General features: G+C 56.2%; 2 protein-coding genes across 2 annotated transcripts; one reads left to right on the top strand and one right to left on the bottom strand.

Annotated features, from left to right (window-relative positions):
- Positions 1 to 2,686: 2,686 nt before the first annotated feature.
- On the bottom strand, positions 2,687 to 6,597 carry LOC102126528 (uncharacterized protein CXorf49). The gene is made up of 6 exons (XM_005593934.5): positions 5,208 to 6,597; positions 4,478 to 4,634; positions 3,859 to 3,935; positions 3,528 to 3,573; positions 2,943 to 2,984; positions 2,687 to 2,836 (listed from the first exon to the last, which is right to left on the bottom strand). The coding sequence occupies exons 1-5, from the start codon at positions 6,429 to 6,431 to the stop codon at positions 2,944 to 2,946; spliced, it is 1,545 nt and encodes a 514-aa protein (XP_005593991.3). The 5' UTR covers positions 6,432 to 6,597; the 3' UTR covers positions 2,687 to 2,836; position 2,943.
- A 190-nt stretch (positions 6,598 to 6,787) lies between these two features.
- LOC135969165 (uncharacterized protein CXorf49-like) lies at positions 6,788 to 9,091 on the top strand. The gene is made up of 4 exons (XM_065538115.1): positions 6,788 to 7,438; positions 8,205 to 8,235; positions 8,795 to 8,836; positions 8,957 to 9,091. Exons 1-3 carry the CDS (start codon positions 7,202 to 7,204, stop codon positions 8,833 to 8,835), a joined length of 309 nt encoding a protein of 102 aa, XP_065394187.1. The 5' UTR covers positions 6,788 to 7,201; the 3' UTR covers position 8,836; positions 8,957 to 9,091.
- The last annotated feature ends 6,642 nt before the right edge of the window (positions 9,092 to 15,733 follow it).

The raw sequence follows: 15,733 nt of genomic DNA on the forward strand, positions 1-15,733 counted from the left end.
ATATGGAAATGTACCTGTGGCAGCTCTGGCACCGGGTGTAGGTGGGATTCTGCTCAGGGTTCCGCCACTGTGGCTGCATGGAGAGCAGGCAGGCAGCTCGCCAGACCTCCAGAGCCCGTCTGAGCTGAGTGGCAGGACAGTGCAGGAGGAGGTCTAAGGCTCTCCAGGCCGGACCCCACATTCCTCTTGGTGGGAGAGATTGAAGGAAAAGGCAAAGCGGGACACTGAATGAGGGGAAGTGCTGGACCTCCTCCTCTCCACTGGGGCCCAGGTGGATTCCTCTAATCCGAGGAGCCTCGGATTCTGCACTTATTTCCCCTAGAACGGGAAGGCTCCGTCTGACCATGGCCTGGGGTGTAGACGTTACAGCTCCATTATTGTGCGGGAAGTGGTCTGACTATGGAACCGAGGTGGTGTGCTGAGAGGCGGGACTGGCAAATCCAGCCACCGGGGGATGGGTTCACGCCTTCCACGACTCCGTCCACGGGCTTCTCCCCTTCCACACCCTGTCGACCATGGCCCATTACCCGCCGGGGCAGTGACCGTGGCTGGAGTTCCGCCCCTACGAGAACTTGCGTAGATGTCTCTGGTGGCAAAAACCCCAGCTGGAGAGTCCCTGACACATGTCTTCCCCCAGACACCAGCCCACTGTGTTATCCCCCAAGAAACAACCACCTGTGTCAGGGTCAAAGCCTTGGCCCGAGGAATTAAGCCAACCCTCTCAGGGGAGGTGTTGGATTCCGATGGGGCAGGCCCCCACCAGCGTTCCTTTTCAGGTCTGAAGCCTGTGATTGGCCCACCACGTGCGTGATGGTCCCCCTCACTGAGCTCACACCATGGGCCCACAGGGAGACACAGAGGGAGTATGGTGGAAGGCAGATACCGAGCCCGACCAGCTGTCCCAGGGCAGTCCCTCCTACCCGCTTTCCATCCTCTCTGTGGGCGTCCTGCCCATGTCTTGGTTAGCGGGTGTCATGGCACCCTCCCATGGGAGCTCCCCACTTCCTAGATGAGGCGCCAACCAGCGACTCTGAGGTATTATCACTGCACCCACACACGGGAGTGCTGAGATATCCCATCTGTCCCACGGAGGATCAGCAGCCTACTGTGGCACCTCCAGCATTCCGAGAGCCCCAACACCCGTCCCTGTGTTTGGCGATGTCCCCTTCGTCCCACTCCACGACCTCCTAGGTGTTAGATTGAACACCTCTTGTGAAAGGTAGATCCCAGCCCTGCTTTAGCGAATTCGATCCTTCACGGATCCTTCACCACTTCTTCCACTCCGTGAATCAGCCCATTCTCCCTCAACAGAGAGCACCCCCGATTAATTTGATTCCCAAGCGGGTGCTTGCAGGTGCATGCACACACACATACACACGCTAACCTTGAATGGTATCTGTATTTGTCCTGTCTTTGTTCAACACCCTGTCTCTTGGCGATGGGAGCTGGCAGAACCTACACACACCTCCTCACTGGAATCGGAATCTGTGCCCAAAGCTGGGACCTGCCCAGCCCAGGATTCTGGCTGAAGGAAGGAGGCAATCCCAACCGTCATGGAGGATGAAGGCAGAACAGGGAGCTTGAGGAAACCTCCTGTGGCCTCGAGAGGTGGTTGGGAAGACTGACCAGGGACACAGAAATATCATGTCCACAAAAACCTGTCGGCCTTGGGGGTGGTGACATGGTATTTCATAGGGACCATCAAAGAGCAGCCAGGCCTAGCATCCACACTTGCCCAGGAAACCAGCTGGCCATTTTCAAATCAATGGTATGGAGCCCACCGGCTGCAGAAGGGGCTGCTGGCTGCGAATGGACACCAAGGAAGTGGAAGCCGCCTTCCGCGTAGCTACCGGCGGGCAGTTTCCACCAGGTTGGCCCACAGGCACCAGAACAGACTCAGTGCCCCTGCCTCCAACCAAGAGACTATCTTGCCCTTTTCTTCCGCACTCCATGTATCTTCCCTTTGGCTCAGCTTCCCACCAGGATGTGGTTTCTGTCTCCACCTGGCTACTGAAGCTAAGGAGGAGATCTGACAGAATTTGGTAACTAAGGTTCAAAGGTGAGGGCTAAGAGGAACTGAGGATGCCAAGCGGGTTTTTGCCCCAGATGACCTGACCCTGTGCATGGTGGCACCGGAGGGACATAACGGCTCAAGAAAGAGGACTGGGTCCCTGAGGGGCGGCGAGGAGGATGAGCTCCGTCGTATTCCTCAACAGCATGGAAATAACCATGCAGGAAAGGCCACCGGCATCAAGCCACGGGGGAGAGCAACGATGCTCACGATGGAAAGGATGGTGAGAGGGCAGAACAGAAACAGTGAACCGCAGGAGGAAAGGTGAGAGAGACAGGGGTTCTGGAAGGAGGCCATCAGTTCCTGCTGAAGGGGAGGGAGAATAGCACTGAAGAAGGGGACCTGTGAGAACCCAAAGTGGGAGGAGAAGAGGAGGGACCATGAGCAAGGCGTGTAGGAGAAAGGCAGGAAATGCTGCTGTGGCTGGGCAGGGCCCCCACAGCACCTAGACCCAGGGCACTATGGTGAGCCCGAGTGCAGGGCTGCTGCTCAGGGGCCGGCCCTGGTGTCCCGCAGGGCCCTGGGGAACAGTTCTTCAAGCGCCAATGAACCGGGCAACACCCTGCAACCCCCAACACTCCCAACAATCGCAGAGAGGGCAGACCACAGGCCACAGAATATGAGAACAACTTTATTTCAAATTGCTTTGAACTGCGTTGGGAAGGGGACAAATGCGGTGCAAGAGAGGAAGCCCTGGCTTAACAGGCAGCTCCGGAGCTCCAAAGGTGGCAGCTGTTTGTCTTGTAGGAAGATGCTGGCTCCAACCTGTGAAACAGAGCAGCCTCAGGGACGGGCCCCCAGCCAGGGCCAGCCCACAGCCCTCCTAAGCTACCGGGATTGTGGGAAGGGGCATGGTGTGTGCAACACTCACTTCAAAGCTCCTGGATCTTGTCAGCGAGGAACTGCATGGCCGCTGAAACAGAGAGGCAGAACCGGGCACTCCAGACCCAGGGAAACAGAAACCCATCCCATGCCCCGGTGGGGAACTTCCTAGTCCTGCAACCAGAAACCCCACCAGCCCTGGTACTGACTCACCCACCCGTCACCTGGATTAAATGTGGAAATGCCTTCTAAGCGGGAAAGTGGTTCTCAGGTGCTGGGCCATCCCAGTACCGTCCAGAACATGTTTCAAAGACAGATAAGCCAGCCAGCAAACACCAGACAAGTGGTACCAGGCAGTAGTTAAAGGGGAAACACCGGCAGTATCTCTAACCGTCCTAAGAGAAGGAGAGTTCTGGGACTCGTGGACAAAGTGTACACGGAGTTCAGATGACACATTGTTATCTGTGCACACCCCTAGCTGAAAAGGCACAGAAGGCCCAGGTCGGCTTGATTCTCCTCCCCAGAGGAAAGTCAGTCCCAGTGATGCTGCCTGTACCTACAGCCCACCCCCGCCCCCCACACCTGCAGAAAGACACCGCTGTCCATCCCTGCCCCAGCCAGGGCTCCATCATACCTAGCTGCTGTGTAAGTTCATCAATTTCCCTCTGCAGCCAGATGCACTAGACCAGCAGACACCGGGGAAAGATAAATGGTTAGTCAACTCTGGCCTCCTCTCTCCCCAGCCACCCTGCAGCCCCCATAGCCTGCAGCCCAGTGGCGACGTGGGTTGGCACAGAACCCTCAATGGAAAGGAGGCACCCTCTCTCCGTGGGGTGCAGAAGGTGGAGACATGTGGCGGTGGGGGCGGGGAGGGGGGGCGGCGGACGCAGAAATCAGTTTAACCTGGACACGGATCCCACCATCTAGTGTGGACCTCTATTTCTAGGAGCCACACAAAGCATTACCCGAGGACAGTCCTGGGCTCCCGGGGCCTGCTGCTGCCTTTCTGGTCTTGGGGGATGGACAGGCGGCTGCTGGTCACCTGAAAGAGAACACAAAATCCAGCTTCCAAGCCTCCCAGTGAGGTGGAAAAGGCCTAGCAGGGTCTAAAGTGAGGCAGCATCACCCTCTGCTGGCAACACATTGCCCCTGCTCTGCCCAGCAACTCCAACCCCGCTCTGGGACTGTCTTCACTGTTCCCCAGTGTGAGCCCATCTGCACCTGTGGTCCCCTAGCGTTGTGACTCCGGGTTGGACTCCAGCAGCGCGGCAGCCACAGCCAGGCCCTGGGAGGGCCAATGTGGCTGAGCAGGACTTAACAGAAAAGGGCTCCGTACCGCCGAAAGTCTCCTTCCAGAGTTGGAGTTTGGGGCACTGCTCCAAATCGCCCCCCACCACACAAACCCCACTCAGAGAGGACGATGTGGCTTAAAGCCAGCCCTGTCGACACCCCGTTTCCCATGGGACAGCTGCCTGGGTGGGCAGGGAAGTGTGGGAACAAGGCTGAGCCCCCATAAGCGACAGAGCCAGAGGTTTCCCTCCCGACCCCTCTCCCCTCCACCCCTATCAAACCCGCAAGACTCACCGGAGGGTGCATGACGTCTGGGCAGGAGGCCTCCCAGGCTGTAGGCCGAGGGCTCTGAAGTTCCCGGAACTTGGGGAGCTCTGATGTTGGGGTCACCGCTGCTGAGTTCTCCACGACGCATGGACAGGCGAGGCAGCCCTGGCCTGTGTGTGGGAAGCTAAAACAGAAATTTCTGAGTCGGGCTGGCGGTTGGGGCAGGCGGTGAGTACATGTGGGAAGGGGTTGTGGTAAGGTGGAGACTCCGGAGCCTAATCTCATTAGCACTTTCTCCCTCAGTCAGCCCCAGGCCAGGAGGCAGAGCCCAGCCAGGGAAAACACTGGGGATACTGAGATAGCCCGGGCCACCTGCCAGGTGGGTCGGGCAACAGCTAGGGAAGGAGGAATCAGGAAGTTGATGATCCTAGACACCCCAGCTTTGCGGCCCACACTTTAAGGCATCACCCGATCCAAACCAGCTGCCAGCCCTGCCTTCCATCCCAGCTCCTCTCTGCGGGCGGAGGCAGGACTCCTGCAGTGTCCGGAGGCATGGCCATCACACAAGAAGTGCCCCCTTTAACGTGTGCCCCTATGATGAAGACCCCCATCGGGCATTCTAGTGTCCCTAGGCTCCCGACGACAACCCTCGAGCAAGGGACAGAGGGGACATGGGTGAACAGGGGTGTGCTGGAACAGAGGAGGTGTGGGGGGAGGAGGGTAAAGAGGGAGAGGAGGGCGAGAAGGGCCTACTTACTTGGGCCTTTGGGACCTCATCTCGATTTGGGTCATTATCTTCTCTGGCCGCAACCTGGGACTCCCTGGTCTTCCTTCCTGCAGGTTTCTTCCCAGGGCCTCTGTGCTTAGGCTTTTGTGGTTTCTTGGACATCCCGTGTGGCTGCACACCGGAGAATGGCGGGAAGGTGGCCGGCTCCGGGGGAGCGGCTGAGAGTCTCTTTCCGCAGGCAGGAAAGGCTCTCCCCGGAGCCAGTTGAGAGGCACCTCCTGGGGACTTCTTCCCCTGGGCCATCTTCCTCCTTGAAAGGCCCTGGGGCAGGGCCCCTGCAGTGGCAGCTCCTGAGCAGCTGGGCCTGGCCTCCACCTTTCCCCAGGCCCTGCTCTGCATTTTCTTCTGGGGAGAGTCCTCCAGCTCTCCCACAGCCGGCCTCTCCACGACTGGAGTGAGTCCGCGGGGAGCAGAGGTCGGGAAACGGCCCGGCACGGGCCGGTAACTCTCCTTGCAGTGGAAGCCTGCGTGTCTGGATGTGTCTGCTGCCTTCTTGGGGCTGCCGGGCTTGGCCTGGCTTCCTTTGTTGCGGCGAATGCCCACCCTCATCAGTGGTAAGCCGCTGCTCTCATCTGCGGAATCAGAGTCGTGGGTAGACATCCTGGTGGGGCCTTTCGCAGAGGGCTGCTGGGGATCCACGCGGAGGCTCCATCTGCTCTTCGAGCCCCTTTCCGGGTTGTTCCAGGCCTGCACTGGCCCAGGACCACAGAGCTGGAGACGGTCGGCAGAGGCCTGCTGCCGTTTTCCGGGGCTGGGGCCCAGCGCGTCTCTCCCACTGGGACCCACCTCCAGGTCCGCCCAACTGTCAGCCGACCCTTCGGCAGCGGCGCCTTCTAGGAACGGCTGTCCCTGGACGCTGGGCGGCGGCACGATGGCGGCTGGTTCTTCAGCCAGGTAGAATGAGTAGTCCACAACGTCCCCTTGGTCATCGATCGGGGTGCCTGGCCGTCCTTCCCGGCCCCAGAGCACCACCCTTCCTTGCTCTATCAGTTCGCTCTCAGACTCAAAGCTGAAGCCCTCCGGATCTGTGAACCCGCTCTCTCCGTCGCCATCGCGGCTGCCCTGCACCCCCAAATTGAGGCCGTGGCTGTAGTCCCCTGGGGCTCTGGGGCTGGCCGTGTGGGAGCCAGCCTGCTCGCCACCCTCCAGGTCGAAACCGGCCCCACAAACGGATACCTTGTCGGGGGAGCTCATGGCGGCAGTCCCGGCAGCCTCGGCTGTGGGGAGATGGTCGTCCTGGTAACGGCTGGAGGAGAGAGCTGAGCCCAGCCAAGCCCAGCTGAGCAGGCCACGCGACAGAAACAGTGAGGCTTTCGGGACACCGCCACCCTCACCCCAGGCGGAAGTACCAGATGTCCCCGGCAGCCAGTGGCTTCCTCGTGCCCTTGACGCCAGCACCGAGCCTTCTCATTGGTCCCCGTCTGCCAACCAGCGGGCCCTTTGTGGGGCGAGGTGCCTGAGCTTTAACCAATCGGGACACAGGCTCTTGGTTTGCCTCGACGCCCGTCATTTGACTGGGTGGCTGCACTCTGCTTGGGTCTTGGGGCCAGGGGGCACTGTAGCTCTTGATCGCCTCTTTCTTTCTGTCCTTCCACCTCTGGCCGGGCACCTACTTTCCAAGGAGAGCCACATCTCTGAGCCCCAGTGACCCATCTGTAAGGTGGGGATTAAGGGGAGAGCTTCCCCCAGCTCATCAGCTTGGGAGAGTAAACGTTGTGCTGCACGCAAAGCACCCGGTGCACAGAGGAGGTCTCATTGCAAAGTAGGTTCCTGGCCAGAGGCGGCAGGAGAGCAAGAAGGAGGTGGATCGAGAGCTCCGGTGCACCCTGGCCCCAAGACAAGACCAGAGGGCAGACACCCAGTCAAATGACCGGCATGGGGCAAACCAAGAGTCCGTGTTCCGATTGGTTAAAGCCCAGAGGCCTCTACCAACAAAGGGCACGCTGGTTGGTAGAGGGGGACCAATGAGAAGTCGCGGCACTGGCGTCAAGTGCCCGTGCAGAAGCCACGGGCTGTTGGGGACATCTCCTACTTCCGCCTGGGATGAGGGTAGCGGTGTCCCGAAGGCCTCACTGTTCCTGTTGCGTGGCCCAGTCCGCTGGGCTTGGCTGGACTCGGCTCTCCCCTTCCGCCGTTACCAGGACGACCGTCTCCCCACAGCCCAGGCTGCCCGGACTGGCGCCATGAGCTCCCCCGACAAGGTATCCGTTTGTGGGGCTGGTTTCGACCTGGAGGGTGGCGAGCAGGCTGGCTCCTGCATGGCCAGCCCCAGAGCCCCACGGGGCCAGGGCCATGGCCTTGATTTGGGGGCACCAGGCAGCCTCGAGGGCCAGAGCGGGTTCACAGATCCCAAGGTTTTCAGCTTCGAGTCTGAGAGCGAATTGATAGAGCAGGGAAAGGTGGTGCTCTGGGGCCGGGAAGGCCGGCCTGGCACCCCCGTTGACGACCAAGGGGACGTTGTGGACTACTCGTCCTACCTGGCTGACGAACCAGCCGCCATCGTGCCGCCGCCCAGCGTCCAAGGACAGCCGTCCCCAGAAGGCGCCGCTGCCGAAGGGTCGGCTGACAACTGGGAGGACCTGGAGGTCGGTCCCAGTGGGAGAGGCCCCAGCCCTGGAGAATGGCAGCAGGCCTCCGCCGGCCCCCGGGAGCCCAGGGTTGTCCTCGGGTAATGCTTCGTGTGGCTCCTAGAAATAGAGGTCCATGTTAGACAGTGGGATCCGTGTCCAGGTTAAACTGATTTCTGTGTGCCCCCCACCGTGCCCCATCACCATCTTCTGCACCCCACAGAGAGAGGGTGCCTCTTTTACATTGAGGGTTTCATGCCAACCCACCTCGCCACTGGGCTGCAGGCTATGGGGGCCCTCAGGGCTGAGGGAGACAGGGAAGACGAGGAGAGAGGAGGCCAGAACTGACTAACCGTTTCTCTTCCTCCGGTGTCTGCCGGTCTGGTGCATCCGGCTGCAGAGGGCAATTGAGGACCTTACACAGCAACTAGGTATGATGGAGCCCTGGCTGGGGCAGGGATGGACAGCGGTGTCTTTCTGCAGGCATGGGGGGCGGGGGTGGGCTGTAGGTACAGGCGGCGTCACTGGGACTGACTTTCCTTTGGGGAAGAGAACGAAGGAAAGCCCGGCCCTGGAGCCTTCTGTGCCTTTCCAGCTAGGGGTGTGCACAGACAGCAGTGTGTCGTCTGAACTCCGTGTACTCTTAGTCCACGAGTCCCAGAACTCTCCTTCTCTTAGGAGAGTTAGAGATACCACATGTGTTTTCCCTTTAACTGCTGCCTGATACGGCTTGTACGGTTTTTGCTTGCTGGCTGGCTTATCTGTCTTTGAAACACGTTCTGAATGAACGGTTCTGGGATGGCCCAGCACCTGAGAACCACTTTCCCGCTTAGAAGGCATTTCCACATTTAATTCAGGTGACGGGTGGGTGAGTCAGTACCAGGGCTGGAGGGGCTTCTGGTTGCAGGGCTAGGTGATTCCCCACGGGGACAGGGGGTGGATTTCTGTTTCCCTGGGTCTGGAGTGCCCGGTTCTGCCTCTCTGTTTCAGCGGCCATGCAGTTCTTCAGTGACAAGTTCCAGGACCTTTGAAGTGAGTGTTGCACATACGGTGCCCCTTCCCACAGTCCGGCAGCTTAGGAGGGCTGTGTGCGGGCCCTGGCTGGGCTGGCCCTGGCTGGGGGCCCGTCCCTGAGCCTGCTCTGTTTCACAGGTTGGAGCCAGCATCCGGGGCTGCAGCCAAGCGAGTTTCCTCCTTATCCTCCTTAGCCAGGGCTTCTGCTCTTCCACTGCATTTGCACACTTCCCAAGGCAGTTCAAAGCAGTTTGAAATAAAGTCGTTCTCATATTCTGCGGTCTGTGGTCTGCCCTCTCTGTGATTGTTGGGAGTGCTGGGGTGTGCCGGGTGTTGCTCTGTTCCCTTGCGCTGGGAGAACAGTTCCCCTGGCGCTCTGTGGTGGGCCCTCTCCCTGCAGAGCGTCTGGGCCGGCCTCTGAGCAGCAGCCCTGCACTCGGGCTCACCATAGTGCCCTGGGTCTAGGTGCTGTGGGGACCCTGCCCAGCCACAGCGGCATTTCCTGCCTTTCTCCTACACGCCTTGCTCTTGGTCCCTCCTCTTCTCCTCCCACTTTGGGGTCTCTCAGGTCCCCTTCTTCAGTGCTATTCTCTCTCCCCTTCAGCAGGAACTGCTGGCCTCCTTTGAGAACCCCTGTCTATCTCACCTTTCCTCCTGCAGTTCACCGTCCCTGTTTGTCCTGTCACCGTCCTTTCCATCATGAGCGTCCTTGCTCTCCCTCGGGGCTTGACGCCGGTGGCCTTTCCTGCATGGTGGTTTCCGTGCTGTTGAGGAACACGACGGAGCCCAGTCCTCTTTCTGGAGCCATTATTTCCCTCCAGTGCCACCATGCACACGGTCAGGTCATCTGGGTCAGTAACCTGCGTGACATTCTCGGTTCATCTTAGTCCTCACCTTTGAACCTCAGTTACCAAATCCCGTTAGGTCTCCCTCTTGACTTTCAGCAGCCATGTGGAGGCAGAAGCCACATCCCAGTGGGTGGCTGAGTCAAAGGGAAGGTCCATGGAGTGCGGAAGAAAAGGGCAAGATAGTCTCTTGGTTGGAGGTGGGGGCACTGAGTCTGTTCCAGCGCCTGTGGACCAACCTGGTGGAAACTGCTCGCAGGCACCTACACAGAAGGTGGCTTCCATATCCTTGTTGTTCTATAGGTGGCCAGCAGCTCCTTCTGCAGCCGGTGAGCTCCATACCCTTGATTTGAAAATGGCCAGCTGCTTTCCAGGGCAAGTGTGGATGCTAGGCCTGGCTGGTCTTCGATGGTCCCTGTGAAATACCATTTCCCCACCCCCAAGGCTGCAGGTTTTTGTGGACGTAGTATTTTCGTGTCCCTGGTCAGTCTTCCAGACTGCCTCCTGAGGTCACACGAGATTTCCTCGAGCTCTCTCTTCTGCCTTCACCCTCCCTGACAGTTGAGATCACCTCGTTCCTTCAGCCGGCATGCTGGGCTGGGCAGGCCCCAGATTCGGGCACAGATTCTAGTTCCATTGAGGAGGTGTGTGTAGGTTCTGCCTGCTCCCATTGCCAAGAGACTGCGTGTTGCAAACAGACGAAAAGAATAGAAATGCAGATACCATTCAAGGTTAGCGTGTGTGTGTGTGTGTGTGTGTGTGCGCGTGTGTGCATGCCCGCGTGTGAGTATGCCCCTGCTAGCACCTGCTTGGGAATCAAATTAACTGTGGGTGCTCTCCCTTGAGCGAGAATGGACTGATTCATGGAGTGGAAACACTGGTGAGGGATCTGTGAAGGATCGAATTCCCAATAGCAGGGCTGGGATTTACCTTTCCCAAGAGGTGTTGTTCAATTCTCACACCTAGGAGGGCGTGGAGTGGGACGAAGGGGACGTCTCCAAACACAGGGACGGGTGTCGGGGCTCTCAGAATGCTGGAGGTGCCACAGTAGGCTCCCGATCCTCCGCGGGATGGATGGGATGTCTCAGCACTCCCGTGTGTGGGTGCAGTGATAATACCTCAGAGTTGCTGGTTGGTGCCTCATCTAGGAAGTGGGGAGCTCCTGTGGGAGGGCGCCACAACGCCCGCTAACCAAGACACGGGCAAGATACGCACAGAGAGGGTGGAAAGTGGGAAAGAGGGACTGCCCTGGGACAGCTGGTTGGGCTCGGTATCTGCCTTCCCCCCTACCCTCACGGTGTCTCCCTGCCAGGCTCATGGTGTGAGCTCAGCGAGGGGGACCACCACGCACTTGGTGGGTCAATCACAGACCTCAGACTTGGAAGCCAACGCTGGTGGGGACCTACCCCATCCGAATCTAACCCCTCACCGGAGAGGATGGGCTTGACTCCTGAGGCCAAGGCTTTGACCCTGACACGGGGTGGTTTCTTGGGGGGGATAACACAGTGGGCTGGTGTCTGGGGGAAGACATGTGTCAGGGGCTCTCCAGCTTGGGTTTTTGCCACCGGAGACATCTAGGCAGGTTCTGGTGGGGGCAGAACTCCAGCACGGTCACTGCCCCAGGGGGCATGGGCCATGGTCGACATGGTGTGGAAGGGGAGAAGCCCCTGGATGGAGTCGTGGAAGGCGTGAATCCATCCCTCAGTGGCTGGCTTTTGCCAGTCCCGCCTCCCAGCACACCACCTCGGTTCCATATTCAGACCACCTTCTGCACAATAATGGAGCTGTAACATGTACACCCTAGGCCCATGGTACACCGCATGGTCGGGCGGAGTCTTCTGGTTCTAGGGGATGTAAGTGCAGAATCCGAGGCTCCTCGGATTAGAGGAATCCACCTGGGCCCCACTGGAGAGGAGGAGGTCGAGCACCTCCACTCATTCAGTGACCCCCTTTTGCTTTTCCCTCAAGCCTCCTCTCCCACCAAGAGGAATGTGGGGTCTGGCCTGGAGAGCCTTAGATCCCCTCCTGCCTTGTCCTGCCACTCAGCTCAGATGAGCTCTGGAGGTCTGGCGAGCTGCGTGCCTGCCCTTGATGCAGCCACAGTGGCGGAGCCCTGAGCAGAATCCCAACTACACCCGGTGCTAGAGCTGCCACAGGTACGTTTCCACATGAGACTTCTTACCCTGTTGGCAGAAAAGAGCGTCTCCTCTTCAGACTCCAGCTAGGGCCGAAGGTGTGCAAGTCTCCTAGCGCGCCCGCCAGCCACAGTCCCCAAGGGTGGCCTTCCAGGGTGTGGCGGAGGCCCAGGGCACCGCACACGGGGACGTGAGATGGCAATCATAGGATCATGGTGGTCATGGTGAGTAACAGCCATGAACTTTAGCCCGCCTGGAACACACTCCTGGGTGAACTCGGACAACCTCATGCACATCTGTCCTCAGCCTCCAGGCCAAGAACTCCTCCTTTTCCCCTAGAGATTTTCTCATCATCCCTTTCCTCGAAGGATGAGGCCAACACTTGTGTTTGCCAGGTACGGCCGTGTAGGCTGTGGCCGCCAGGGTGGCCGTGCAAACCCTATCTGTGGCATTCCAGGGTGCCCTGTTCTCGTGATCCAGCGTGAATGGCGCCCATGTGGTTGTGCAGTGTTGAAGTCCAGGTCACTACCATGCAGAGCGAGGAACAGGAGGTTGGCAGGGTTTTGGAGCCCTCCTGTTTGCCCCAACCCGATCACTACTTCCCACTTTGCACACTGCAGAGGAAATGAGTCTGCTGACTTTTCCAATAATCAGTCACTTTCTCTTAAAGCATTAATAATTGCCAATTAATACCCATCATCAAGATATAAAAGTTAGAGGCAGTTACATGTAAAATTACATTTTTGAAACAATAACCCCCCCCCACACACATACACTCTCTCACACGCAGGTGCGCACGGGCGCACGCGCGCGCACACACACACACACACGGAGACAACTCAGAAGCCGGCCATTTGACAGTTATAAGGTGATCAAGCCAGGTAACTACTACCCAGGTCATGAAACTGTACATTGCACCTTTAGAGAATTGCGGTCAGAGTCCGTTTCTCTGAAAGATGGCAAATGCACATGCCACGTACCATGTGATTCCATTAATATGACATTCTGGAAAAGGCAAAATTCTAGGAACAGAAAACAGATAGATGGTTGCCGGGGTCTGAGGGTTAAGACGAGGAGTTCACTACAAGAGGGCGTGAGGGAACCTGGGGGGGATGCCGATGCTCTGTATCTGTATATATTGTGCTGGTGTTTTTACAGCCGTATGCATTTACAAGATCTCATAGAACTCTGAGTAAGTTATAGCCCAATAGTCCTGACTTTTTAGAAAAAAAAAAATTGTCGGCCAGGCGCGATGGCTCATGCCTGTAATCCCAGCACTTTGGGAGGCCGAGGCAGGCAGATGACGAGGTCAGGAGATCGAGAACAACCTGGCTAACATGGTGAAACCCTGTCTCTACTAAAAATACGAAAAAATTAGCCGGGCGTGGTGGCGGGCGCCTGTAGTCCCAGCTACTGGGAAGGCTGAGGCAGGAGAATGGCATGAACCCAGGAGGCGGAGCTTGCAGTGAGCCGAGATCGCGCCACTGCACTCCAGCCTGGGCGACAGAGCGAGACCCCGTCTCAAAAAAAAAAAAAAAAAAGAAAAGAAAAAGAAAAAAAAATTGTCAGCAATACATCTCGAATGGAAACTGACATTTAGTCAATACCTTTTGTGACTACGAAGAGCATGTTTCTCTTCCCAAATCTGTTAATGTGGAGAATTGTACCACTGTATTTTCTGAAGGGAAATTAAGTTCGTATTTCTGGGATGAAGCCGATATTAGTCATGCCATAATAGGTATTTTCCTTTTTGTATCCTGTAGGCTTCCGTGTGCTAAGATTCTGGTTCTGATTTTTACTTCTATGTCATGAGCCTGTGGTTGATCTGCAATGTTTCTCTAGGTGTCCTTGCAGGATTTGGTATCGAGGTTATGCCAAGCTCATACAGTGAGTGGAGGACCCTTTCAGTCTTCTGCATGAGTTTGTGTCAAATGGAAGATACGTATTCCCGGGATGTTTTTCAGAATGTGGTGGGGAATCCTGGAGTTTATTAGTGGAAAGCCTTTGACTACCGATATCTTTCTGTAATGATTCTGGAATGGTTCAGGTTGGCTGTTCCTTCTTGTGTTAGTTTTGGCAGATTTTGTTTCCTAGCCACTGGTTACGTTTTGCTTTGTTTTCAAACTGACTGGAATAAAATGGTCCAGAATATCCCCATTCATCTCAGACGGCATTTGTTAAAATTAGGAAGCCACAGAGGGGTTGCACAGAAAGCCAAAGGAGCACCCATACATATATTCTTCTACTGGATCCTCCATTAGTTACCATTTTCTAATATTTGCTTCATCCCTCCCCCCATCCCGCACCCCTGTCTTTTTCTGAGTGTGTGCGCGTGCTTGTATTTTTTTAAATTCTCTTGTGATATCATTTGAGATCCATTTGAATCATTTAGATCCATCATCCGTAAATACTGCAGCATGTATCGCCCACGAGAAAGCATGGTCTCCCACAAAACCTTAATGACATCATGACACTCAGGAAATGTAACATTGAGACCACACAATTTTCTACTGTATGATCACATGAAACATTTTCGATTGTCCCCATGGTCCCACAGTATCCCTCATAGCTGCTTTCTAACAAAATTCTCTTTCCAACCAAACATCATGCTTTGCATTTAGTAGTCAAGTCCCTTTTGAGACAGAATCTCCCTCTGTCGCCCAGGCTGGCTTGCAGGGTCGCGAACCCGGCTAAGTGCAGCCTTGACCTCCAGGCTCAAGCCATCCTCCTGCCTCAGCCTCCTGAGTAGCTTGGACTACAGGTGAGTGCCACCATGCCCGGCTAATTTTTAACATATTTTTTGTAGAGACGAGTTTTCACCGTGTTGTCCAGACTGGTCTGGAACTCCTGAGCTCAAGCCATCCACCCACCTAGGTCTCCCAAAGTGTTGGGATTACAGGCGTGAGCCATGGTTCCCGGCCTGTTCAACTCACTTCAGTGTCCTTTAAAGTGTGCTTTAGAGTAATGTTTAAAGTGTGCTTTGAATCACCGCAACTGTTGTCAGGAAGCCCTTGAACTTGGGTTTGTCGAATGGCTTCCTTGTGATTAGATTCAGGTAGGTTTAACATTTTTGGCAAGGCTACTGCATAGCAGACGTGCTGTCCCTCTCGGTGCATGACATCAGCAGATTCTCCATGTAGGCTTCTCTTATGACTGGTGATGTTCATCTTGACCATGTGGCCAGGGCGTTTTTCCAGATTACTCCATTGTGAAAGTGCCATCTTCTCTTTGTATTTAATTAGCTATGTGCTGTTACTGCATGGGCACTCTGTGTGAATATCCAGTTCCCCCACAATATCCTCTTTCTATCTTTTGGATGTCTGCATATCATGTGATTTGGATCTGTGTCCCCAGCAAGTCTCATGTCAAACTGTGACTTCTAATGTTGGAGGTGGGGCCTGGTCGGAGGTGACTGGATCATGGGGCTGGATTTCTCAGGAATGGTTTAGGAGCATCCACTTGGTACTGTCCTCATGGTTGCGAGTTCTCATGAGTCTGGTCGATTAAAAGTGTGTGACACCTCTCCCTTCTCTTTCTTACTCCTGCTCCTACCATGTAACATGTACCTGCTTCTGTTTCACCTTCCGCCATGATTGCAAGCTTCCTGAGTCCTCCCAGGAGCAGAAGCCGCTACGCTTCCCATACAGCCTGCAGGACCATGAGCTCTTCTCTTTATAAATGACTCGGTCTTGGGTATTTCGATATAGCAACACGAGAACGGACGTAACATCATTTGTGGTTATCTCTCCCTTTTCTTTCCTGATAGCGGTGCCCTTCTCCCTCGTTTTCTTGACCAGTCTCACAAGAGTTGTACCAATTTCATTCCTCTTCCAAACACCCAACTTCTGGTTTTGTGATTCTTACGCTTCTTTCCGCTTTCACTGATTTTTGCTTTTACCTTGATGACTTCCTTCTACTTTCCTTGGTCTTATGTT

Source organism: Macaca fascicularis, chromosome X (assembly GCF_037993035.2).
Source record: "Macaca fascicularis isolate 582-1 chromosome X, T2T-MFA8v1.1".
NCBI classification, from domain to species: domain Eukaryota; kingdom Metazoa; phylum Chordata; class Mammalia; order Primates; family Cercopithecidae; genus Macaca; species Macaca fascicularis.

Coding starts and splice junctions, on each gene's coding strand:
- LOC102126528 (XM_005593934.5), bottom strand. CDS start 6,431: ATGAGCTCCCCCGACAAGGTATCCGTTTGTGGGGCCGGTTTCGACCTG. Junction 3,574..3,858: donor GAGCCCAGGACTGTCCTCGG/GTAATGCTTTGT, acceptor CTGCTGGTCTAG/TGCATCTGGCTGCAGAGGGA. Junction 2,985..3,527: donor TGAACTTACACAGCAGCTAG/GTATGATGGAGC, acceptor TCTCTGTTTCAG/CGGCCATGCAGTTCCTCGCT.
- LOC135969165 (XM_065538115.1), top strand. CDS start 7,202: ATGAGAAGTCGCGGCACTGGCGTCAAGTGCCCGTGCAGAAGCCACGGG. Junction 7,439..8,204: donor CCATGAGCTCCCCCGACAAG/GTATCCGTTTGT, acceptor ATCCGGCTGCAG/AGGGCAATTGAGGACCTTAC. Junction 8,236..8,794: donor GGACCTTACACAGCAACTAG/GTATGATGGAGC, acceptor TCTCTGTTTCAG/CGGCCATGCAGTTCTTCAGT.